This window comes from Mesitornis unicolor, unplaced genomic scaffold (genome assembly GCF_000695765.1).
Source record: "Mesitornis unicolor isolate BGI_N332 unplaced genomic scaffold, ASM69576v1 scaffold4399, whole genome shotgun sequence".
NCBI classification, from domain to species: domain Eukaryota; kingdom Metazoa; phylum Chordata; class Aves; order Mesitornithiformes; family Mesitornithidae; genus Mesitornis; species Mesitornis unicolor.
This window is the reverse complement of record NW_010209081.1, coordinates 26,277-45,010: the sequence shown is the minus strand read 5'-3', so window position 1 is coordinate 45,010 and position 18,734 is coordinate 26,277. Positions and strand designations below refer to the sequence as shown.

General features: G+C 44.7%; 1 protein-coding gene across 1 annotated transcript in view; it reads right to left on the bottom strand.

Moving 5' to 3' along the window:
- Positions 1 to 2,004: 2,004 nt before the first annotated feature.
- Positions 2,005 to 18,734, bottom strand: part of LOC104547163 (transcription factor IIIB 90 kDa subunit-like) — a gene marked incomplete at both ends in the record, with an annotated part of 30,514 nt that continues 13,784 nt past the window's right edge. The window contains one exon of the mRNA XM_010192749.1: positions 2,005 to 2,178. Within this exon, the coding sequence (XP_010191051.1) occupies positions 2,005 to 2,178 (174 nt within the window). The remainder of the gene's footprint in view (positions 2,179 to 18,734) is intronic.

The following is an 18,734-nucleotide window of genomic DNA, read 5'->3' as shown; positions in this document are numbered from 1 at the left end:
TTTGGGCCACCCAAAACCAAGATGCTGTCTCTGAGCGTGCTGCTGCCCTTCACTACTTCTTCCATCTTATCTCCTTCCTCTAAAATACATTCACCAATCTTCAGTCTGTAACTTCGGTTCTAAATTTCTCCCAAATTTCTTCGTGAGTTCTGTAACACAAGGACAATGAACGCTTTAGACTCAGTAAAACACCTCAGCAGTGCTACATCAATCTTGAAGTGCTACAAATACCGTACGTCCTTTGTACAGCACAGTTCTCCTCTTTGCATGCCATGCTCGACCAAAACCAACTGCAAGCTTATGACCCCAAACATGCATCTTCATTCTCGCTACAGCATCTTGTCACATCCTCTCCACCTGCTGTTGGTCCTCCTGGAACACGCCTGCCTCCTGCAGCACATTTCTGTACTGCCAGGTCTAGGCTGGAAACAAATGCGACATGGTGCTAATGATCATCATAATGAATCTGTGCAGGTTTGAATGTATTTTGATTTCAAAGGTCGCCAATATGCACCGGTGGCTGCCAGGTTTTCAAGTTTCTACTTAAGGAGTATGACACCAGAAAAGGAACTTACTTTCCAGTGCTCAGAATCCATAATTTAATTCGGGTTTGTTTTTCAAACTACACTTTAAATATCAAAAGACAACACAAGACAAAAACCCAAAGAGCAGAACACGGGCAGACGCTGAACTCACACTCCCAAAGTAACACAGTTAAATCCTTAACATCAACTACAAAATTAAGCATATCTAATGGATTTTTTTAAAAATTAACACTAACAAAATTGGGCCGTACAGTTACGCACTACCACTGCTTGGTTCCTGGGTAGCACAGTGACCATGCAAACAGAGATGGAGTACTTTGTGATAGGGATATAGAAAGACACAGCCCTACTTTGCTGTCTTATGCATACTTTACTCCTAGTATGTTATGTAAAGTATCACACAGGATGCTATCTCCGTTTAACACAAAAAGCTAGGAAATTAATTTAGGTATTTATGAAGTGTCAACCAGACCAGTACATCTTGCATATAACTGAGGTACATGCTGAAATACTTTAAAGAAGTGTATGTCAAACAAGCAAAGGGTCTTTTTTTGTTTGCTAGGCAAGTTCGCCGCACTCGCTGCGCAGATGGCTGCTACACTACAATGTACCTGCTTGCCCATTACAGCTTATACTCCTCCAAATGCTTGTTTTATCACTGCTAGTGGGGAAAAATGGATTTGCACAGTATAGCTAGGCTATCATACTGTAGTAGCAAATAACGACTGTAAATAACTTACTTTAAAAATATAACATGGGCATAAAAATATTGGCAATGCTTTTAAATCAGCACTGTCTTTATGGTAATGATAGGGTTATACTGTTCGAAGCTCACACAGAGATTTTACGTAAGGGACCAGTGTAACAGGCAAGCCCTCCTTTTAATTCCGTTATTCCTGCAAAACCACATTGGTTTTCAAACATGCGAATGCAATGACCACAGTGCTGTCAGAAAGCACTAATTTTCGAATGCTTAATGTAGTTTCTGAAACAAAAAATAATCTCAGTTTTAAAGGAAAGCTGAGCTGTTCAACTGGTAAAATACAGAATGAAAACAGTAATCCAGAAAAAGCACCAAATCGAATAGAATTCTGATGATATGCACTTACTGCTTGACAGTAGAAAAGCACTAAAATAACACAGAAGAAATTGTTTGATGCTAAACTCCAAACTTCAGCAACTGAAACACAACACACAAGCAGCAAAAATATAGAAAAATAAATTTGGATGACCATCAGTACTTAAAGCTCACATGGATTTTAGTGAAAGGGAAAAATTTTACTTGAACCACAGGAAAAAAACCAACCATTCACTTCATTATATAAAGCCAACCGTGACAAAGTTAGCTCCTAAACACTTACCTCTGCACATTTTGAAACAAGGTCTAACTGGGGTAGCTGACTTGCTAAAAGTAGGTGTTTTAGTCATCTATTTTTATTTTTCAAATGTGAAAGGATACGAGGAGTTCCTTCTGTCCTACACACCAGGTAGAGGCACGCAGCAATGACGTGGGTCATCTTTCTCCCCCGCGTTAGGTGTTTGCTCACAGCCATCTTGAAGAAGTTAAAGGCAGTATCCAGGCAGTGCTGATTGAGTTGAAGCTGGTTTCCCAAGTGGTGAATCTGACGTTTCCCTAGAAAATTAACAAGGAAAAAAAAATATGCTTAAAACTTGGTAGTTAAGGTGCCTTTGGGTTGGGGGTTTTTGGTGGGTTTTTTTGAAAGACCAAACTGCGGATTTTGGATTTCATCTCTGTGTGAAATACAGTGAGCTCTCACATTTGGGGAACTTTATCTCTTCAGAATAATTAAAAAAAAGCCTTGTTTTAAGCTACTAGAATTGAAACACATGCAATCAATGAGCCCTGGAAAATGAACCCGTAAACATCAGTCCCAGAGAGGATCCAAAACACAGCCGAGACTGCTCACACAAAAGATTATGCCACCCTCCCTGAACATCACTTGGGAATCAGCACTTAGTTATCTGTACTGATGCGCTTCTAAAAACCAGAGGTCGTGGCACATTTGACACTAACGTGCAAACAGAGGAGACGTTTTGCTGCAGCTCTCCAAGAAGAGATGAAGTTTGCAGTTCCTCTGACCACAGCCGAAGCCCACAAGGGAAGGAGCTCTGCTTCGGGCCTGCCCATGATCACCGCCAATGGGAGGCACTTCCTTCCTCTGAACGCTTCGACACCAGAGACTTCATTTCAGGCCTGACTGCCAGACTGCTGAGATTAGTCTGTGGCTTCAGGAAAACAAGTGTGCCTTCACCCTTAAATAATTTTTTTTAAAAAAGGGTCTTTCGGATGATTCATGGCAGGAAGTGGTACAGCTGCTGGGACAGATGCGGGAAGCAAGGCCCAGTCCCTCCTCACAGCTCCAGCTGCGGAAGAGTGCGCCGAAAAGACAGCTTAAGAACAAGAAGGGGGAAGTCATGAGGAAAACAGAGCACTGGAGTTTCTCAGCACATGGGGTCAGACAGCACATCAAGAAAAATCCTTTAATTCAATGTGCCGGGCAGATGTTTCCAGTACGTGTATTCCCAGGAAACGCTCGTCTGCTCCCTTCAGAGATGCCGTGACTAGCTTTGCTCAAGAGGGCACAACGCCGGCCACGCACCTCAGCCGCTGCTCACGGAAAGCGACGGCGACCATGCAATGCTGAGCAGAACACCACCAGCACCTGCAGAGCCTGCACAGCTTAATTATATGCAAATCTCTACACCATCATCACTAATAACATACTAATAACATGGTAAAAGTGCTTAACCTCCAAACAACCCTCTGCCCAACGCGCTGCTTTGGTCTGGCTTTAATAAACAGTGACTCCAGACGCACAGCCAGGGTCAGCAAGGCTCCGGCTGCTCCTTCCTGCACAAGTGGCAATTAATGCACTCACCAGTGAGGCCTCCTTTAAGGCACGTTGGTCAACCAGGTGTAGCACATTGGGATGAAGAAGTAACAACAGAGGAAGGGCACGTCACCTAAGGCAGGAGGGGTGGGTACAATAAGCTACTCAAGAGTAATCCAAAGCCAATTAAGGGAATAGTTTTTCCACTGCCATCAGCAGGCCCTGGACTGGCACTCACCAGCCTCAAATACGAATACCCTACATCTTCCCAAAACCAAGATACTAACTAGCACTGGCCCTCTACAACCTATACGCTGAAGTGGGATGAAGACTTCCACATCTCTAAGAAAGAATCAGGTCTTCACTGATATAATGATACTGATAAAATAACGCACTTAGCCTCAAGTACTAAAACTCATTTTTGCAGTGGCAGCAAAGCAGTTTCCCCAGTCACCCCTCCCCAAACAGGCCCACCCCAGAGGCCAGCGTGGGTCTACTGAGATGAAGACACAAAGAGCTGACATCTGTAAAGATCTTAGGCACTACGTGCAGATGTATGATTTTTAAAGTCATATGTGACCATGTCCATGCACCTTTCCCTTGGCTGCACAGAGATCCAGCCAGGAATCACTGCAGCTTTGCTGTTCAGTAAAGCTTTTGTAAAAACACAAAGAGAACAGAGGTTCCTATGCCAAGGAAGAGCCATGTGCACTCCCGAAAGCTTCGTGGGCTAATGGTGAACCAGTATGCAGGGCCCACCTGGTTCCACAAGGACCAGGATGGCGCAGGCCACCAAGGAAGAGGTGATGAGGGAGCTTCCCATGCCCCCAGCACAGCAGCAGCTGATGTGGTCCTGGGTGCACATCAGGGAACAGTCCAAATGAGCTGGAGATGCGGGGTAAGAACAGGACAAGCATCCATAAGACTTCTCCAGCACTGCCCTGCCCATCCCCATTCCGAGGTGATCCTTCCCCCAAGAACGCCGCTCTTCATCCAGCTGCAGTATTTTAAAATACATTTACTTTAGGGGTGACCAGTCATTGTCTACTGACAAATACCAGAGAGATCTAAGAGCACAGAAAGGTGCTTATCCACCTCAGAAATGCTGTTTCTTTGAATGTTTTACTCAGTCTTTAGCAGACCAGTGAAGGCTTTATTTCTGAGTGCCAGTACTCCCTCAAACTGCTTTGCAGCATTATGTCAGTCATACAGTTTGTGGACAAATAAGACAACAGTTGCACTGCCATGGATCTCCAAAATGAACAACTTAACACAGGACAAGAAGCATCTGAAAAATTATGTGCATCTTGATGACTAACTTGGTTTCGCCCCTATCTGTTATGAGAGAGAAAGTGTACTGCTTATAGCATCATCCACGATAAATATTTACATTCTGTAGCCAGTCTCCTATTTACTTAAGACAGATCAAAAGCTTTGTTGTTCCCCTACCAACCCCTCCCCTTGAATTTAACGTGACAACAAAATTGTATTTTTCTGGTATCTTGTGTAACACTAACAAAGAAAAATAGCTGGAAAAGTGAGCTCTAGCAATCGTGCTTCTGGATTTCTCCACAGGGAACACAAGATGCCTTGCACTCCCCCTGGTTCCTTCACAGATTCAAGCAGCATCTCCATTTGAACGGTAATTCCAAGAAAAGGCAGGTATTGGCTAAATGCCTATTGCCCCAGTACTGCAGTACGGTGCCAAACTGTTGTGCAGTGCCCCTGTCCCACTCAGACGACAACCAAAAGTGTGTAATTTTGTGATTTCCAACCTTTTCTGCCAGTCTCTCCAATCTGACATTTCCAGAGCTGAAAAATGCATCGCCATAGTATTTTATTTAACTATAAATACACTGATTTAATCTGTTGGTATCTGAAGAGCAGATGTTCCTACTTAGAGAAACTGGGCATAAGAAAATAACTGATGAAAATAAACTCTCTATCCAGTGCCATAGTTACTGTTGGCAAAGACAAACATGAACAGAGACTAAATACCCATTCATACTCTCTGTCCTCACCATGAAAAGTTATGCAATGCAAAACACCAATGCATAATGGTGCAGTGGTAGCCATAAACCTTGCTGAGCATTCAGGTACCTCTTTACATGAGTGACTGCTCCTATGGTCAGTGCAGGGAGGAACCGCAGCACTGGGAAGATGAGCAATTCCCCCCTGCCAACCTACAACGCTGCATTAAGGCATTGTTACCAGCCCTTGAACGCGCTCCCACTGCTCCTTGCTAGCTGGGTGGCACTTTATAACCCTCCACTTGTTGTCTGTGTCCTGTCTGTCTCTGTCCTTTGCTCTAGATGACCAGTGTGGCCTCAACCAGCCCCAACGGCTGGCTAATGCCCTTGCTGCCAGCTCAACCATATGGTCCCAGTGTGCGGTGAGCTGGTCCAGCTTTCTGCGAGAAGGCAGCAAGCCCGATGATCTCAGCCAAAACAGTGGGAACAGCCAACCTTACAATGCAATTTATTAGCAATCTGCTCAACTCGGTGTTCACCAGAGTACAATCGCAGCGTTGCAAACTCACCACATTTAACTGAACTGCTCCACTGGATGGAAAAGAGCTGCTGCACCTTTAAACCCTGGCGTGCTCTGGGTTATAAAACTAAACTGAAGATAACAGATTCCTGATGTTCTCATCCATTTTATCCAGTAGAACTAATTTCTTTTAAAGTTTTGAGTGGGACACTACTGTAAAAACTTGCAACTGCTATTATCTCAGTATTACAAAGCAGTATCATCATGTGGAGCAGACAGAAATAAATACTGTATTTTTCTTCCTGACTTGTTAGGCAAGAGTACAACACGTAAGACAAAATACACAGAGGTCAAAAATGTCTCTTGGTGAGTGCATCTTTTATTAGTAACTTGCAGTAAGAGTTGCCTCTTTTGGGCCTCACAGGTTTTTGACAGATCCTGGGATTCTTTTTTTAAACCAGAAGTAGAGCTTTTAAGGTCAAAACTTACACTTCATGCTGCTCTTGCAATTTAGTGATGGCATTAAAGTGGTGTCTAAGTATCTTTGGGAAAAGGACAAGGAACAGCATCTTTTTAAGAAGGCAGGACAAGCTCATCAGCAAGGTTATGAAAATCCTCCCCCTTCCCTCCCCAGTGAAACAATAAAATCATTCTCCTTTACAGAGCAAAAGAACAGAAGTCGAGGAACCACAGAAATTCTGTGCCATACAGGACACATAGCGGGCAGCTCCCATTCATTGCTCAAAGGCTCATCGTACCATTGGGGCAGAGGGGGAGGCAGGGGGAGAAGAGAGAGAAAAGCTTGCACTTCTGTAAGCACAAAATCAAGTTCCCAGGCTACCAAGTAGTAAAGTTTATCACGCTCCTGAATCTGCAGCTAAAAACAAAAGGCCCTTTTCAGTTTTCAGTTCCAAGCCGACTAAAAAAGGGTTTCTACCCATCTCCTCCCAGCGTGCTGAAAGAAACACCATCATCTTCGCAACCAATGCCAACCTCAGTGCTTTGAACTGCCACAAAGGACCTGGGCTGAAGAGTTCAGATAGGACAGCAGAATGCGGCCATCCTTCTGTTCCGCAACATTTCTGCTCTTTTGATGGAGGAAACAGGGCTTCTGACAAAACAGAAACGTGGCGGCTGGAAATAAATGTCACAAAAATTGATTTGCAGAAAACCTTCGTAATAGTAAATGCTTACAGAAGAGGCAGTTGATAGCAACACTGCAGCTTAAGTTGTAACAGGAGAAAAACAGAACAAGGGGGGAAAATCAGACCCATTCTTTGCAAGCAATTTTCTTTCTTTTCTGATCTCGTCACTACAGAAACATCTTGTTCTCTTCATCTTCTCACTATTCAGGAGGAATCATACCTTTTTTTGATCACTTAAAAGTCAGTAATGTCAAGCAGCTACAGCTAGATACTGCTCTCATCTGGCTTCTGCCTGCTCATCTGCAGCCCTCCCCTCAGACTGACAGAGATCCAAGTAGCACTTCTCAGTACGAAGCAGAAGTTTCCAGGGAAATAACCCGCAGTACGCAGCCAGAGCTTAAATGAATTGTTATTATGATACTAAACTGCACTGTCAAAATCCAGGCACGCATATTTTACCTCCTCGCGGCAATTTGCTCTAGGGGCCTGGAAACTACCACTACCTGAATCCTGCGACGGAGCCACGTTCACAGCGCTGATCCTTTTCTTGCAGAAAGGATTGTTATGGTAACAAACACGAGATTCTATTAAAGGAAACAATTTGGATGGGTTTTGCTCGGGTACTCATTTCCAGAATTTGAATTACTTTACTGACTGAATTTTAAGTGCAGATTTTATTCTGCGTTTTGTTTTTCACTCCCTTTATATTCTTTATTTGAAAAAAAGCTCCCTGCAAGAACTCCCAGAAAGGGGAAAAGAGCAATTTTTACATGTGGGCATCTCTGCGTGCTTTGTCATATCTTTCAATTTCATTGAGTCCCAGCTCAAAGCCTGAATGAACTTCCTGCTCTTTGTTCTGTGCCAGGCTGCTATGCTATTTGTATTACAAATAAGTAAAACAAACAAACAAAGCCACAACGGGGAGAGTCCAGGAACATCAGTAAGGGCTGCTCTTACGGAGCCTGGTCCCAGAAGCCTGATCAAGGGCAGAGTCCCATGGTCAAAGACGAAGACCCAGCAGTGGGGGGAGACAGGGATGAAACCCGGGCGATGGCCGCAGCGATGGCACTCAGCGCTTCCAGCAACGCGCGCAGCACTGCGCACGAGAGGCAGCTTTATCTCCACCAGCCTGCGATGAAAAAGGCCAATGAGCAGTAAAAGTAAGCAGCACAGCAGGGCATTACAGCAGTGCTGACCCAGCACAGAAACAACTTTCATTTTACTAAGGATAGCCAAGAGTTATTCCCAGTAACACCTGATTGCCTGTGAGGAAAGTGATGTGCATGTTGGCTTCGGTCCTGTGCTCTGCGTAACTGTGGCCTAGTCCCAGATCCCACTTCAGCCTCATCCCCAGACCTGTGCTTTTCCACAGAACTCCCAGTTCCTCCACGGGACGTGTCAGCCCTAGGGCTCGGGCACACTGGGTCCCCCTCTGACGATGCCGGTGTCACCTGGCAGACCTGTTTAGGGGACTGCCCGAGGGTACACTCTGACCCTGTTACCTCAGCGGAGTAAAACAGTTCCTGGCCCTTTCCCTGGGATATTCCACCAGCTGCACCAGCACAACTGTTTGTGGAGATGCACGGAAAACCAAACCGGTAAACAGATCCTTGTTAAAAATAACCTTGTGAAATAAAAGACTTAGTCTAGACCTGTTTACTGAAGGACTGACGCATCCATTTCATCTTCTTAGGGCCAGAACCAGGCTATCTCTGTGCAGAGACCTGTGCTCAATTTCTCTGCCTGCTGACAACAACCCAACTCATCCATTTTCCCCCCCATGAGAGCACCCCAACCACCAGCAGCAGTGCCCCGTCTCTCCTGGCAATGCCCATCCGTTACGTGTCAAATGTTCATTCACTCAGCTAAAGAGAGCTAACATGCATCTTTAAGATTAATGGCTTAAAAATTCCGCTAGTGGTCACTACTCCAACCACTTCTTAAATATTTGATACTAAGCTACTTCTCTTTCACCTAGAAAATCTGCTGTTAACATCTCTTCCCAGCACTCATCTGTACTCCTTTAAGTATTCATCCCCTCAAAATCGCCCCTTGTACTCCATTAATGTCAAAGCAGGCCTGCAGAGCGCCCACGTAACATCCCCCACCTCCCTCCCCAAGCTCTTTTTCCGTTCCCCGATTACATGATACCACTCCCACACGGGCAGCCTCTTTACATATACAGCAGCTGACCATTCGAATTCATTTGCCTTACCCACTCTGAAAAATGTGGCATCGTAAGCGGTTCCTCTGACTTTCTGCATTCAGTTCCTGGAATTCTGCTTCCCTCACAGGTGGTACTTCCACCGCTGCCATTTCATTCCCATTACCCATCCAACTGCTACCCCTGCTTCAACAACAGACTAGAAGCCATACAGTTTATTCATGGGCTGAGCCTACCCTATTGCTTGTCTTATCCCATCATCTTTAGATAGCAGCTTGCTTGCTTCTTACCCCTCCTTATCTTATCTATTTTTTAGTACAGCTAAATAACTTCTTGCTCATAACGTCCTTGCTGAACTTCACTTCTGGTGTCAGGAGTTGAAAGAACCCAGCCAATGCTGACATTAAAAACAACCCAAAACCAACAAAAAACTCCGTCTGTCGGTTCACCCACATCCAAAGGTGCGGGATCACAACTGTTTCAAGTCAAGCTAAAGCCCAAGCTGTCACTGCAGCCCGTGTTCTCACCTCGGCACAATGTGGCCACAAGCTGATACCGATGAGGGAACTTGCTCTGCTGAGAACCAGCCCACACAACAAAAAGCTAAACTTTCCTTTGGAGCAGTTCCCTCCTATAACTCAACGAGCAGCCTCCCAAGCCCTAGCGGCGGCAGAGGTGAGGAGAAGTGCTGTCAGCAGCAGTGTGCACGTGGATTGACTTAAAGCAGAGGAGAGACTGCAGCCTAAATGGGTCAAAGAGAAAAGCACACGCCACCCCCACGCTGCCCCTTCCCTGCTACTGCTCCCGGCCCTCGCCCCTCCTCTCATACAAGCGCACAGGAGTCTGGCTTATCACAGTTTAAGCCAATGCTAACATGTCCATTAGCTGTTCATGTATTAGAACACTTCAGGCCCTTTAAAATTAATTTGGGAAGCAAGCAAATAGGGACTTTTTGTTAATTCCAAAAGTTTTGTCAACTCACGTGAGGTTTGCAGGTGTTTTGAAGCAGAAGGCTGCACTGCTGGCAAGAATTGTGAGCCCATGTGTGATTAACGTGGCATAGTCCTTACCAATCTGACACTGAGGGAATTGGAAAGAAAAATTTAAGATACCAAGAACTTTTAGGTAGCGGTAGCTCTTGACCAAAGTGCCATCAGCGAGGCTTTGCTTTAATCTTCCTCTGCTTTGTTTAGACTGATTATTTTTTAATTACATTTTAAGTGATGGTTATTCTTACAGATTTTTCTGTACCTATATACATGTAAAGCTTTTGCCCCACACTTATCAATGACCACTTGTGACTCTTGTCACACCAAGAAATGAAGCATTTCTGCTCTCACACAGCATCGCTGCTGATACATGCACTGCCTTCAGCCATCCAAAATCATTTCTACAGCACTGCAAGGAAAAAAAGAAAAAGATTTGCCCGTGACATAATGTGACACTTTTGAAAAGATGACTTTTATTTAAAGTTTTAAAGACCCGTAATTCTAGCATTATTAAAAAGACCAGAATCTGTTTCACACCTATGAAGCAAAAGGCATTTCACTAAAAAGCAACTGTCATCAACCTACAGAGACTGAAAATTCAAGAATACAGCCCTATAGAGGGGGGAAAAGGTCTGTTGTGTATTGGTAAAAGTCATCAAAATCTTTAAAACAAAACAAAACCGAAGACTAAACACAAAAGGATCCATTGCTGCAATGGAAAACTTTACAGATGCAAACAGCATATAAATCAGTGCGGTGTTATCTGCTCGCTGACAGCAAGTTCCAGTGCCTTCTCTGCACATCAGGGCTTTTGCAAGGCAAAGAAGAGGGAAACCTGACAGGAGGCATTTTTCAGCATCCTGGGAGCACCACGGATGCAGACAGGAGCCCCGAGAGTCGAGGCGCTTCGCAGGAACGAGGAGGGAGCAGGAGCTGAAGGCATCCCCTGGCCAAAACTGGCACTGAGGCCGAGGGCCAGGGACAAGAGCAGCCTTAACTGAGTTACCACAGCTGAGCAATCACCACTTCTCGCTGCTCTGCTGTTAGCTAGGGTCATGCATACTAAGGCTGTTTAAAGATTTTTTTGAAAAAGTCTTCCTGTTTAATCTACCTTCCCAGCTATAAGAGCCAACCCAGCCTTGCCCTTTTCCTGCCAAGAGGCTCCTGCGTGTCTCTGTGAACCTCCCCTACTTTCCACGTCCACCTCTTAATGCTTACCTTTTATAACATGTCTGAGAATCTACCTGTCCTCTGACACGTGCACGACAATTCTCCTCCCCTAGAGTTCAGCCCTGCTCCTCTGCACGCCAGTTGCCCTGTCAAAATACAACACTTAAGGGTGAATTATTTTCACTCTCCATCATCTATCTGACTGTGTCAGCAGCAAAGGCCTTAGTGACAGAGACAAATACACGCTCTGCTCTCAACCTGTGCTTGACTTAGGGTTGCTGCTGCTTCTTCAGGACTGACAAAGGTCTGTGAGCCTAAAGCTACTTCAGGGTTCAGGTTCTGGGTAGTTTTCTTCCCTTTTTTTCTTCCTTCCTTCCTTCCCCCTCTAATCCCACATGAAAACCTAACAAAAGGCACTGTTTCCAGCCAGACCTTACCCGACTGACAGTCAAAGAAGATGTGTGACACAGTAATCCCCTAAGTAAAAATTCCATAAACACCAACTAATTGGCAAATTTTTAAATCACCTCAAAAAAATGGAAATATGATGAGAAGGCACCAAGGGAAAAAGGATGCAGAGAGAAGTAGTTGAAGGGGGTGAAGAAAAAGAGGCAGTTATTAAAGATATCAAAGGGATAAGAGATAAAACACAATCTAAAAATGGAAGCAGAAAGAGAGAAGCAGCGGAATCAAGCTGGGAAAGGCACAGAGCTGTTACAAAAGCAAGCAAGATTGTATTAGGTTAATACTTATTTAAGGCACTTTTCTATGAAGCTGACAAGAGCGGTCAAATACCTCTTCCTTTATATGTAAGGGATAAGAAACCTGGCAGGCAGGTAAAGAGCATCGATCTTTATCCGGGCTGCAGCTGAAGAATTAAATCGCGCCCTGGGTTTGTCCCCAGCAGCCAATTCCATCAGCTCCACATAACGAGCAGGGAGGACGAACCAGCGGGGGCTGCTTTACCACTACAAAAGGCCTATTTAGATCAGAGCTACAACTGCCCCCGAAAATTTTATCTGTGTATTGCCCACAGACGATGGAAGAAGTTACGGACAGCACTTCAGCCTCAACTTTTGCGTTTCCTTCCTTTTTAAACTAAAAATAAGTGAAGGTTGCCACAGATCTCAGCTAAACAATGCAGTGAATCAGTGATGCTATTTATCAAGCCAGCCTCTTGCGCTATCTGCTTCGGCTTGGAGCTGAAAGGAGATTTATGGTTAAAGAGAGAATGCACATATTTCAGGATCAGCCTTATATGTCTTTAAAGAATAACATTTACATAAGTCAGATGCACAGACTATTCCAGTAAAGAATTAAAACTACCATGCCATCTCTATTTCTACAGAGCCAATGTGGCCCTCTCGGAAAATATTTGGCTTACTTGAATAATGCTTATCTGTATGTATGTGAGCTCTTCCATTTATATGAAGCTACCCTTCACCTCCAGAATGCCATCAGCTACTTTCCTGGGGTGCAGCAGTTCTCACCAGACTTTGTTCTCCTCCTCAGGAACCCTCATCACCCTAGAACTAAAGACGGAGAGCGCAGAAGCGGGTAGGGGGTGGGTGTTTAAAGATCAAGAGACTGAACTTAGAGCCTTCACCAAATCACCAAACATGATTTGTTAAGAAAAGAGCAAAAGACCACTAGATTTCTGGAATCAAAGGAAGTTTAAGTCATCAATAGACATACGCTTGAGTTCATGCCTAAGACTAATAACGTGACATTAAAAGAAAATGTAAGCACCATGTTAACGGGAACTCACAGCACAACTCATTGGACTTCATAACAGCTTCCCAAGGGAACTGCTGGAAACCCCCACTGCTTGGGACATATGAATCCAGGAAGGGCAAAACACAAGAAAAATGCACGACAGGGAGTGAACCCATGTAAGAAAAACGGGCCAAGATTATTTACTCGATTAAGGTAAGTCCCTATGCTTTTGCAAAACTGTAAAGCTTAAGAGAGAGGCTGTTTTGCATGACAGAATCATTTTGTCTTCTGCATGCACAGACCAGGGGAAATAATCCCCCTCCCTTTCCTCCCCAAGCAGCCACCTCTGCTGACTCAGCACAACGGCCTTCCCGCCTGCTCCAGTCTGGCAGCAGAACAACGCAGCCCCAGCAGCCACCAGACCAACCTGGCCCGCACAGCAAAGGCTCACCCACTCAACTTCCCATCTCTTGATTTTTTTTCCCCCATAGTCACCACTCTATTCTAGTTTTCCCAAATTAAATATTGTATTAACAACACTTTGGGAGGAGAGAAAAAACAACAGCAACAAAACAAAACCGCCAAAAACCTCAACACTCGTTCCCCGTAACAAAGTCTGAGAAATTTTGTCCATAAGCAGATCTTTAGATGCCAGCTTCCTGTGCTCTTCTAGATGATCCGCTTGCCTCCAGCGTGCCAGTCCTCAGTGGCGACAGAACATTTCAGGTAAGCACAATTCCATTCTTCTGTTCATTGTGTGCTGAACCTCGAAGATCAATTACAACAGGGCTTTTTCTGTGCAGTACGACTCCAAGATAGGATGTGAGATCATCCATTAAACATACATATCCAAGACTAGATGCATTATTAATTCATTTTCCCCTAGGTAATATGGCTTGGTGAAAAATAGCTACCAGAGAACATACTGACTGAAGACTTAAACAGAAATCAGTGGATTTATGTGATGATTGCCATGCAGCAACCTAACAGATCTCGTTACAGGAGACAGGGATTCTGCTCCCCTGATACTGCCACTGCTCTTACAGAGTAGATGCTGATGTTCAACACCAGCAATAATACTGATGTAACCTATCTCAAAAACTGGTCTTAGACCAGTTGTGAGAACGACCTATATGAATTTAATATTGTCCGGGTCTAACTACAAAGAAGTCTGAACTTTACAGCATTTTTCTGATTAGTGACAGTGTTTGGAAAATCTCTCTTTTTTTTAATAAACTGGCTATAAAACACTACCTGCCTCAGAGTTTGAATTAGGCAGGTGCTGTAAGCACCAAAATGAGTTTTTACTGTCGTTCTCTTTGACTCTGTGGAGCTGCAATCAAGGAAGCTGCCCTAAGGAATCACTTAACATCAGCATCATCTTGAACCTAACGAACAGACTGCTTTGGTAGAGTCCATAGAGCAAATTCTATTCACTGACCTCTCTTAAGATCCCCAAGAACAAACAAGCACTCCAACTGCCTGCCTCCGACCTGCTTATGCTACACACAGCTCCTCGCTGAGGGCCTCAGAAGTTCCACTGCTGCATTCATCAGCCTCAAGGACCACGCTTTTCCTCCACAGAACAATTACAGTCTGGTCCTTCCTCCTTCTTACCTTTTCTATTGTGCTCTAGAGCGTGAGGAAAAGCGGAGGGGCAGGTGAAATTCTGGCCAGCTTTGTACAAGATGACCGTACATCCACATATCCATGGCTCCAGCAGCTACAGCAGTGACAGGACACGCTGAAGCTACCATTTCTGTATGGTCCAACACCATCCCACGACGTTATCACACAGCAGGAAGTAGAGGTGCTTTAATTATCATAAACATTCAACTCCTCTTGAAATCCACGCTCCTATAGATGTGAAGGTGAACTTGGCACAACCAAACATTTCCGAGGGCCCCAGATCAATTGTGGTTTTAGCTTCTGGTAACTGTGCCTCTTATCATTCTGAAGTCACAGCACTCAAACTTCAATAACATTTTGTTCCAAGTGGCTGTTATTATGTTGTCTCCCTTTTATGCTTTCCACAGGCTACATCAGGAATGGGTATCTGACATAAAGATCTCTCTTCTTAGCTTAATAGCGAGCGAGTACGTCTGGAGGAGACGGCAAACCTGGAGCGTGTTCAGAGAAGAGCCACAAGGATGGGGAGGACTCTGGAGAACAAGCCTGATGAGGAGCGGCTGAGGGAACAGGGCTTGTTTAGCCTGGAGAAGAGAAGGCTGAGGGGAGACCTCAGCACCACCTACAACTGCCTCAAGGGACGTTGTAGAGAGGTGGGTGCTGGGCTCTTCTCCCAGGTGATGGGGGATAGAACAAGGGGAAACGGCACCAAGCTGTGCCAAGGGAGGTTCAGGTCAGAGATAAGGAGGAAGTTCTTTCCTGAGAGGGTCGTCAGAAGCTGGCACAGGCTGCCCAGGGAGGTGGTGGAGTCACCATCCCTGGATGTGTTTAAAGAGCGGGTAGACGAGGTACTTAGGGATATGGTTTAGGGGGTAGACAGGAGCGGTTGGACGTGATGATCTCAGAGGGCTTTTCCAACCGAGCCATTCTGTGAAACCACACACGGTGGAAGCACAGAGGCAGGGGGCACTTCTTCACTTCTGCTGCGAGATGCAGAGGAGACAAAACACTCCAAACGTACTCTTTGAAGAGCTTCGTTTTTGTTTCCATGTCACCATTTGCACTCCCTTATGTTCATCTTCATCTTCTGCTGAAGTTTGCTTAAGATTATAGCCGGTATTTAATATTCGCTGTCACTGTAATCCCAAAACTTGACTTTCCTGGCACGACAAATCAACGTTTCTCAGAAATCCGAAACAACCTCAAAGCTTCATTTCTCTGTGTTAAAGACCACAATCAACGTCAAGTTTCCTTTTCTTCTTCAAGCTGGCATCGCACACCGCAGTGATCCCGGAATGAAATGTGTTGTGTGTGTCAGGTCAGAAAGTAAAGAGCAGAGCTGGGGGAAAAACAGAACTACCTACACCTACAGCAGGAAAACTGTCCATTGAATGGCAAAAAGGGCACGTGAGCACCACTGTGATCTTCCAGAAACAACATTACTTCTATTCCCAGTTCTCCAGGACCTGGAATAGGGTGCAAACTACCCTTGAGGAGACCACCCAGCAGCAATGCATGGAAGGAGTCACCGTGGACTGAGAAGGAAAAGAGACAGGAGTAGGTTTATGACCCACAGGATGTCGAACAACTTCGCTTTGAGCAAAGCTTACAGATGTCCATTTGGTCTGAAGAAAGAAGCTGGCAGCAAGCAAGAGTTAACTTTCAGTATAGGGCCAGCTGGAATAACACAGACCACTCAGACAACAAACGTCACCTCACAAGCACCCTGGATTTGTTCCAAAAATCACTTCAAAATTGGTATTCCTCCTTGACGCGCTCAAGGGCCGATTCAGCTTGCACCAGGAGCAGTTTTTTTTTTCTCCTAGTGCAAGTTAGGAGCCACAGTTTCTAAATTTACTTTGAGATGATTTTGAATGCTCTCAAGATACACATTTTCCCACAGTATCACTGAGCAAGCTTGTAAACTATTTTCCTTGTAATTAAGCTTAAAACCAAAGATTTGACATAGCTAAAAAGTCAGATTATTTCCCCACCTCCCACCCCCCAAAAGAAAGAAGCCTTTACATGTAGAAATATATTTTTTATGTGGAAAGGGACTGTATTTGCCAAGCTCTTTAACCATATTAATACTGCTGTGAAATCACTTTCAAGATTTCAGCTGACATTCAATAATTTCATTCCCAGCTATTTCCCTGAGCTCGCAGAGCTTTCCCAGCCAGGGAGGTAAGCAAACACAACACCTGCTTGCATTTGGCAAGCTGCATGGGGCTCGGAATAACAAGGCAGCCCCTCTAAAAACCTCCCTCGTTTCCAGCTGCCGGTTTGCTGACGACAGAAGGTAGCTGTGCTCACCTTTGGAAACGAGGATGAGTTCGGATGAGCAAATACTGAGAAGTCATCTCACATTTAAAATGGAGCCTGGTAGTTAGAGAGGAGTGAAAACTCACAGCTATTCCTGATTTACTGCTTTTTCATACAAAAAGTCCGCGTTCCTCTCTTCACTCCACAGCAAACCTAGGGTAAGAAGCAGGAGATATCAACCCGAAGCCAAGGTATAACTGGAGCAGTCTGGGGCTGTCCTTTTCTTCATTTTTATTTTCTAAGAGCATTTTCCTACTCTTTTAATGATTAGAAGAAATCTGCTTTCTTCTTTTGTAACAAATCAGAGGATGAAGTCACCAGAGGCAGCTGAAAGGGGAAATCTGACAAACCCCATCCATCCCACTTGCCTCAGCTCCCAGTGTTCTTCAGATTTTGTGCTGAGCCACAAACCAGGGGAAAAAGAAAATGCCGTTTTCCGCTGGCAACAGCCAGAGCAAGGAGGAGAAGCGAGACAAGCACTGGCAAGAAGCGCGGCAGCAAACCTTGAGAGCCCCTCGTCAGTCAGGTGCAACTCCTCTCATTTGCCTCAAAAGCTCTAAAGAGTTTGGAAGGAAAAGTTCACAGCTGTCTGTGCGCTCCCTCAACACAGGCACATGTACACGTTTCCCATGAGCAAAGACATCAGTCCCCTCACCTGCTTCACAAAGTGTCTTCTCCCACGTAAAACCATTTCTATGCATGTGTCTAAGCTTGTTGTATATGCACACATGCCCAAAGGAACCAGAAACGCCTTTCTGCATCAAGTGGCCCTTCAAAACCTTGACAATCAGTACCAGGATGAGCTTTAGCACCCACACTACCTCGTAAGAGTGCGGCTGGAAACTCTGCAGTGTTTGAATCTCCCTTATTTGGCAAGATAACGCGGTGCTTTCTAAAAAGGAAGAACATAGAAGATGGCTGCGTAATGCATCAGTTTTGCAAGGACAGAAATCAAGAGGCCTTCAGGTTCAGTATGTTCGACACTGCTATAAAACCCTCCCCCAGACCAGACCTAGTGACCGGTATCTGTGGAGCAACCCGTTCTCAGAAATTCATCCTAAACGGCCTACAAAGTGAAGTGCAAACCACTGAACCTCACACAGCTCCCTCTGCAGCAATCCTAACTTCATGATTCCTACCATCAAAATGCATGGAATGCTTTTCCATGAATACTGATTCATAAAAGCGACCGAACAGCGTATATAAGGTACAGTGTAAATACCACCCATACACATTCTCCCTAATGAATTACAGTCATACAGGAGAACACGTGTCTGATTTCTGTACATGAAACCAGCTCCGTGTATACTCCCAGAAACTGGAACCATGATCCTAAACTGCTTAATACTGTGCATTTCATAATACACCACCCAAAAGTGCTACTGATCAACTGAGTGGTTTTAGAGCACATAAAGGAAGGATACATCGCTTTCTTCGAAAAATCTCATTCCTAATTGATTTTGTTAAAAAGTAATCGATATGTTCATTAGCATAATATAATTTCTCAAGGGGTCACACGTTTGAATTTAATTAGCTACCTGTTTTGTTGCGTTCAGTGCTAATGACCTTTCTTTGAAGAAAGATGCAGATTTCATTTTTCTATTGTTCAAAGTCAAGAGAAGCCTCCTCGGCTTGAAAGCGCTGGAATCCTCTGAACTGGCTTTAATCAGCAAAGCAAAACCTTCTCACTTAATTTACGCTGGGTTTGTTTG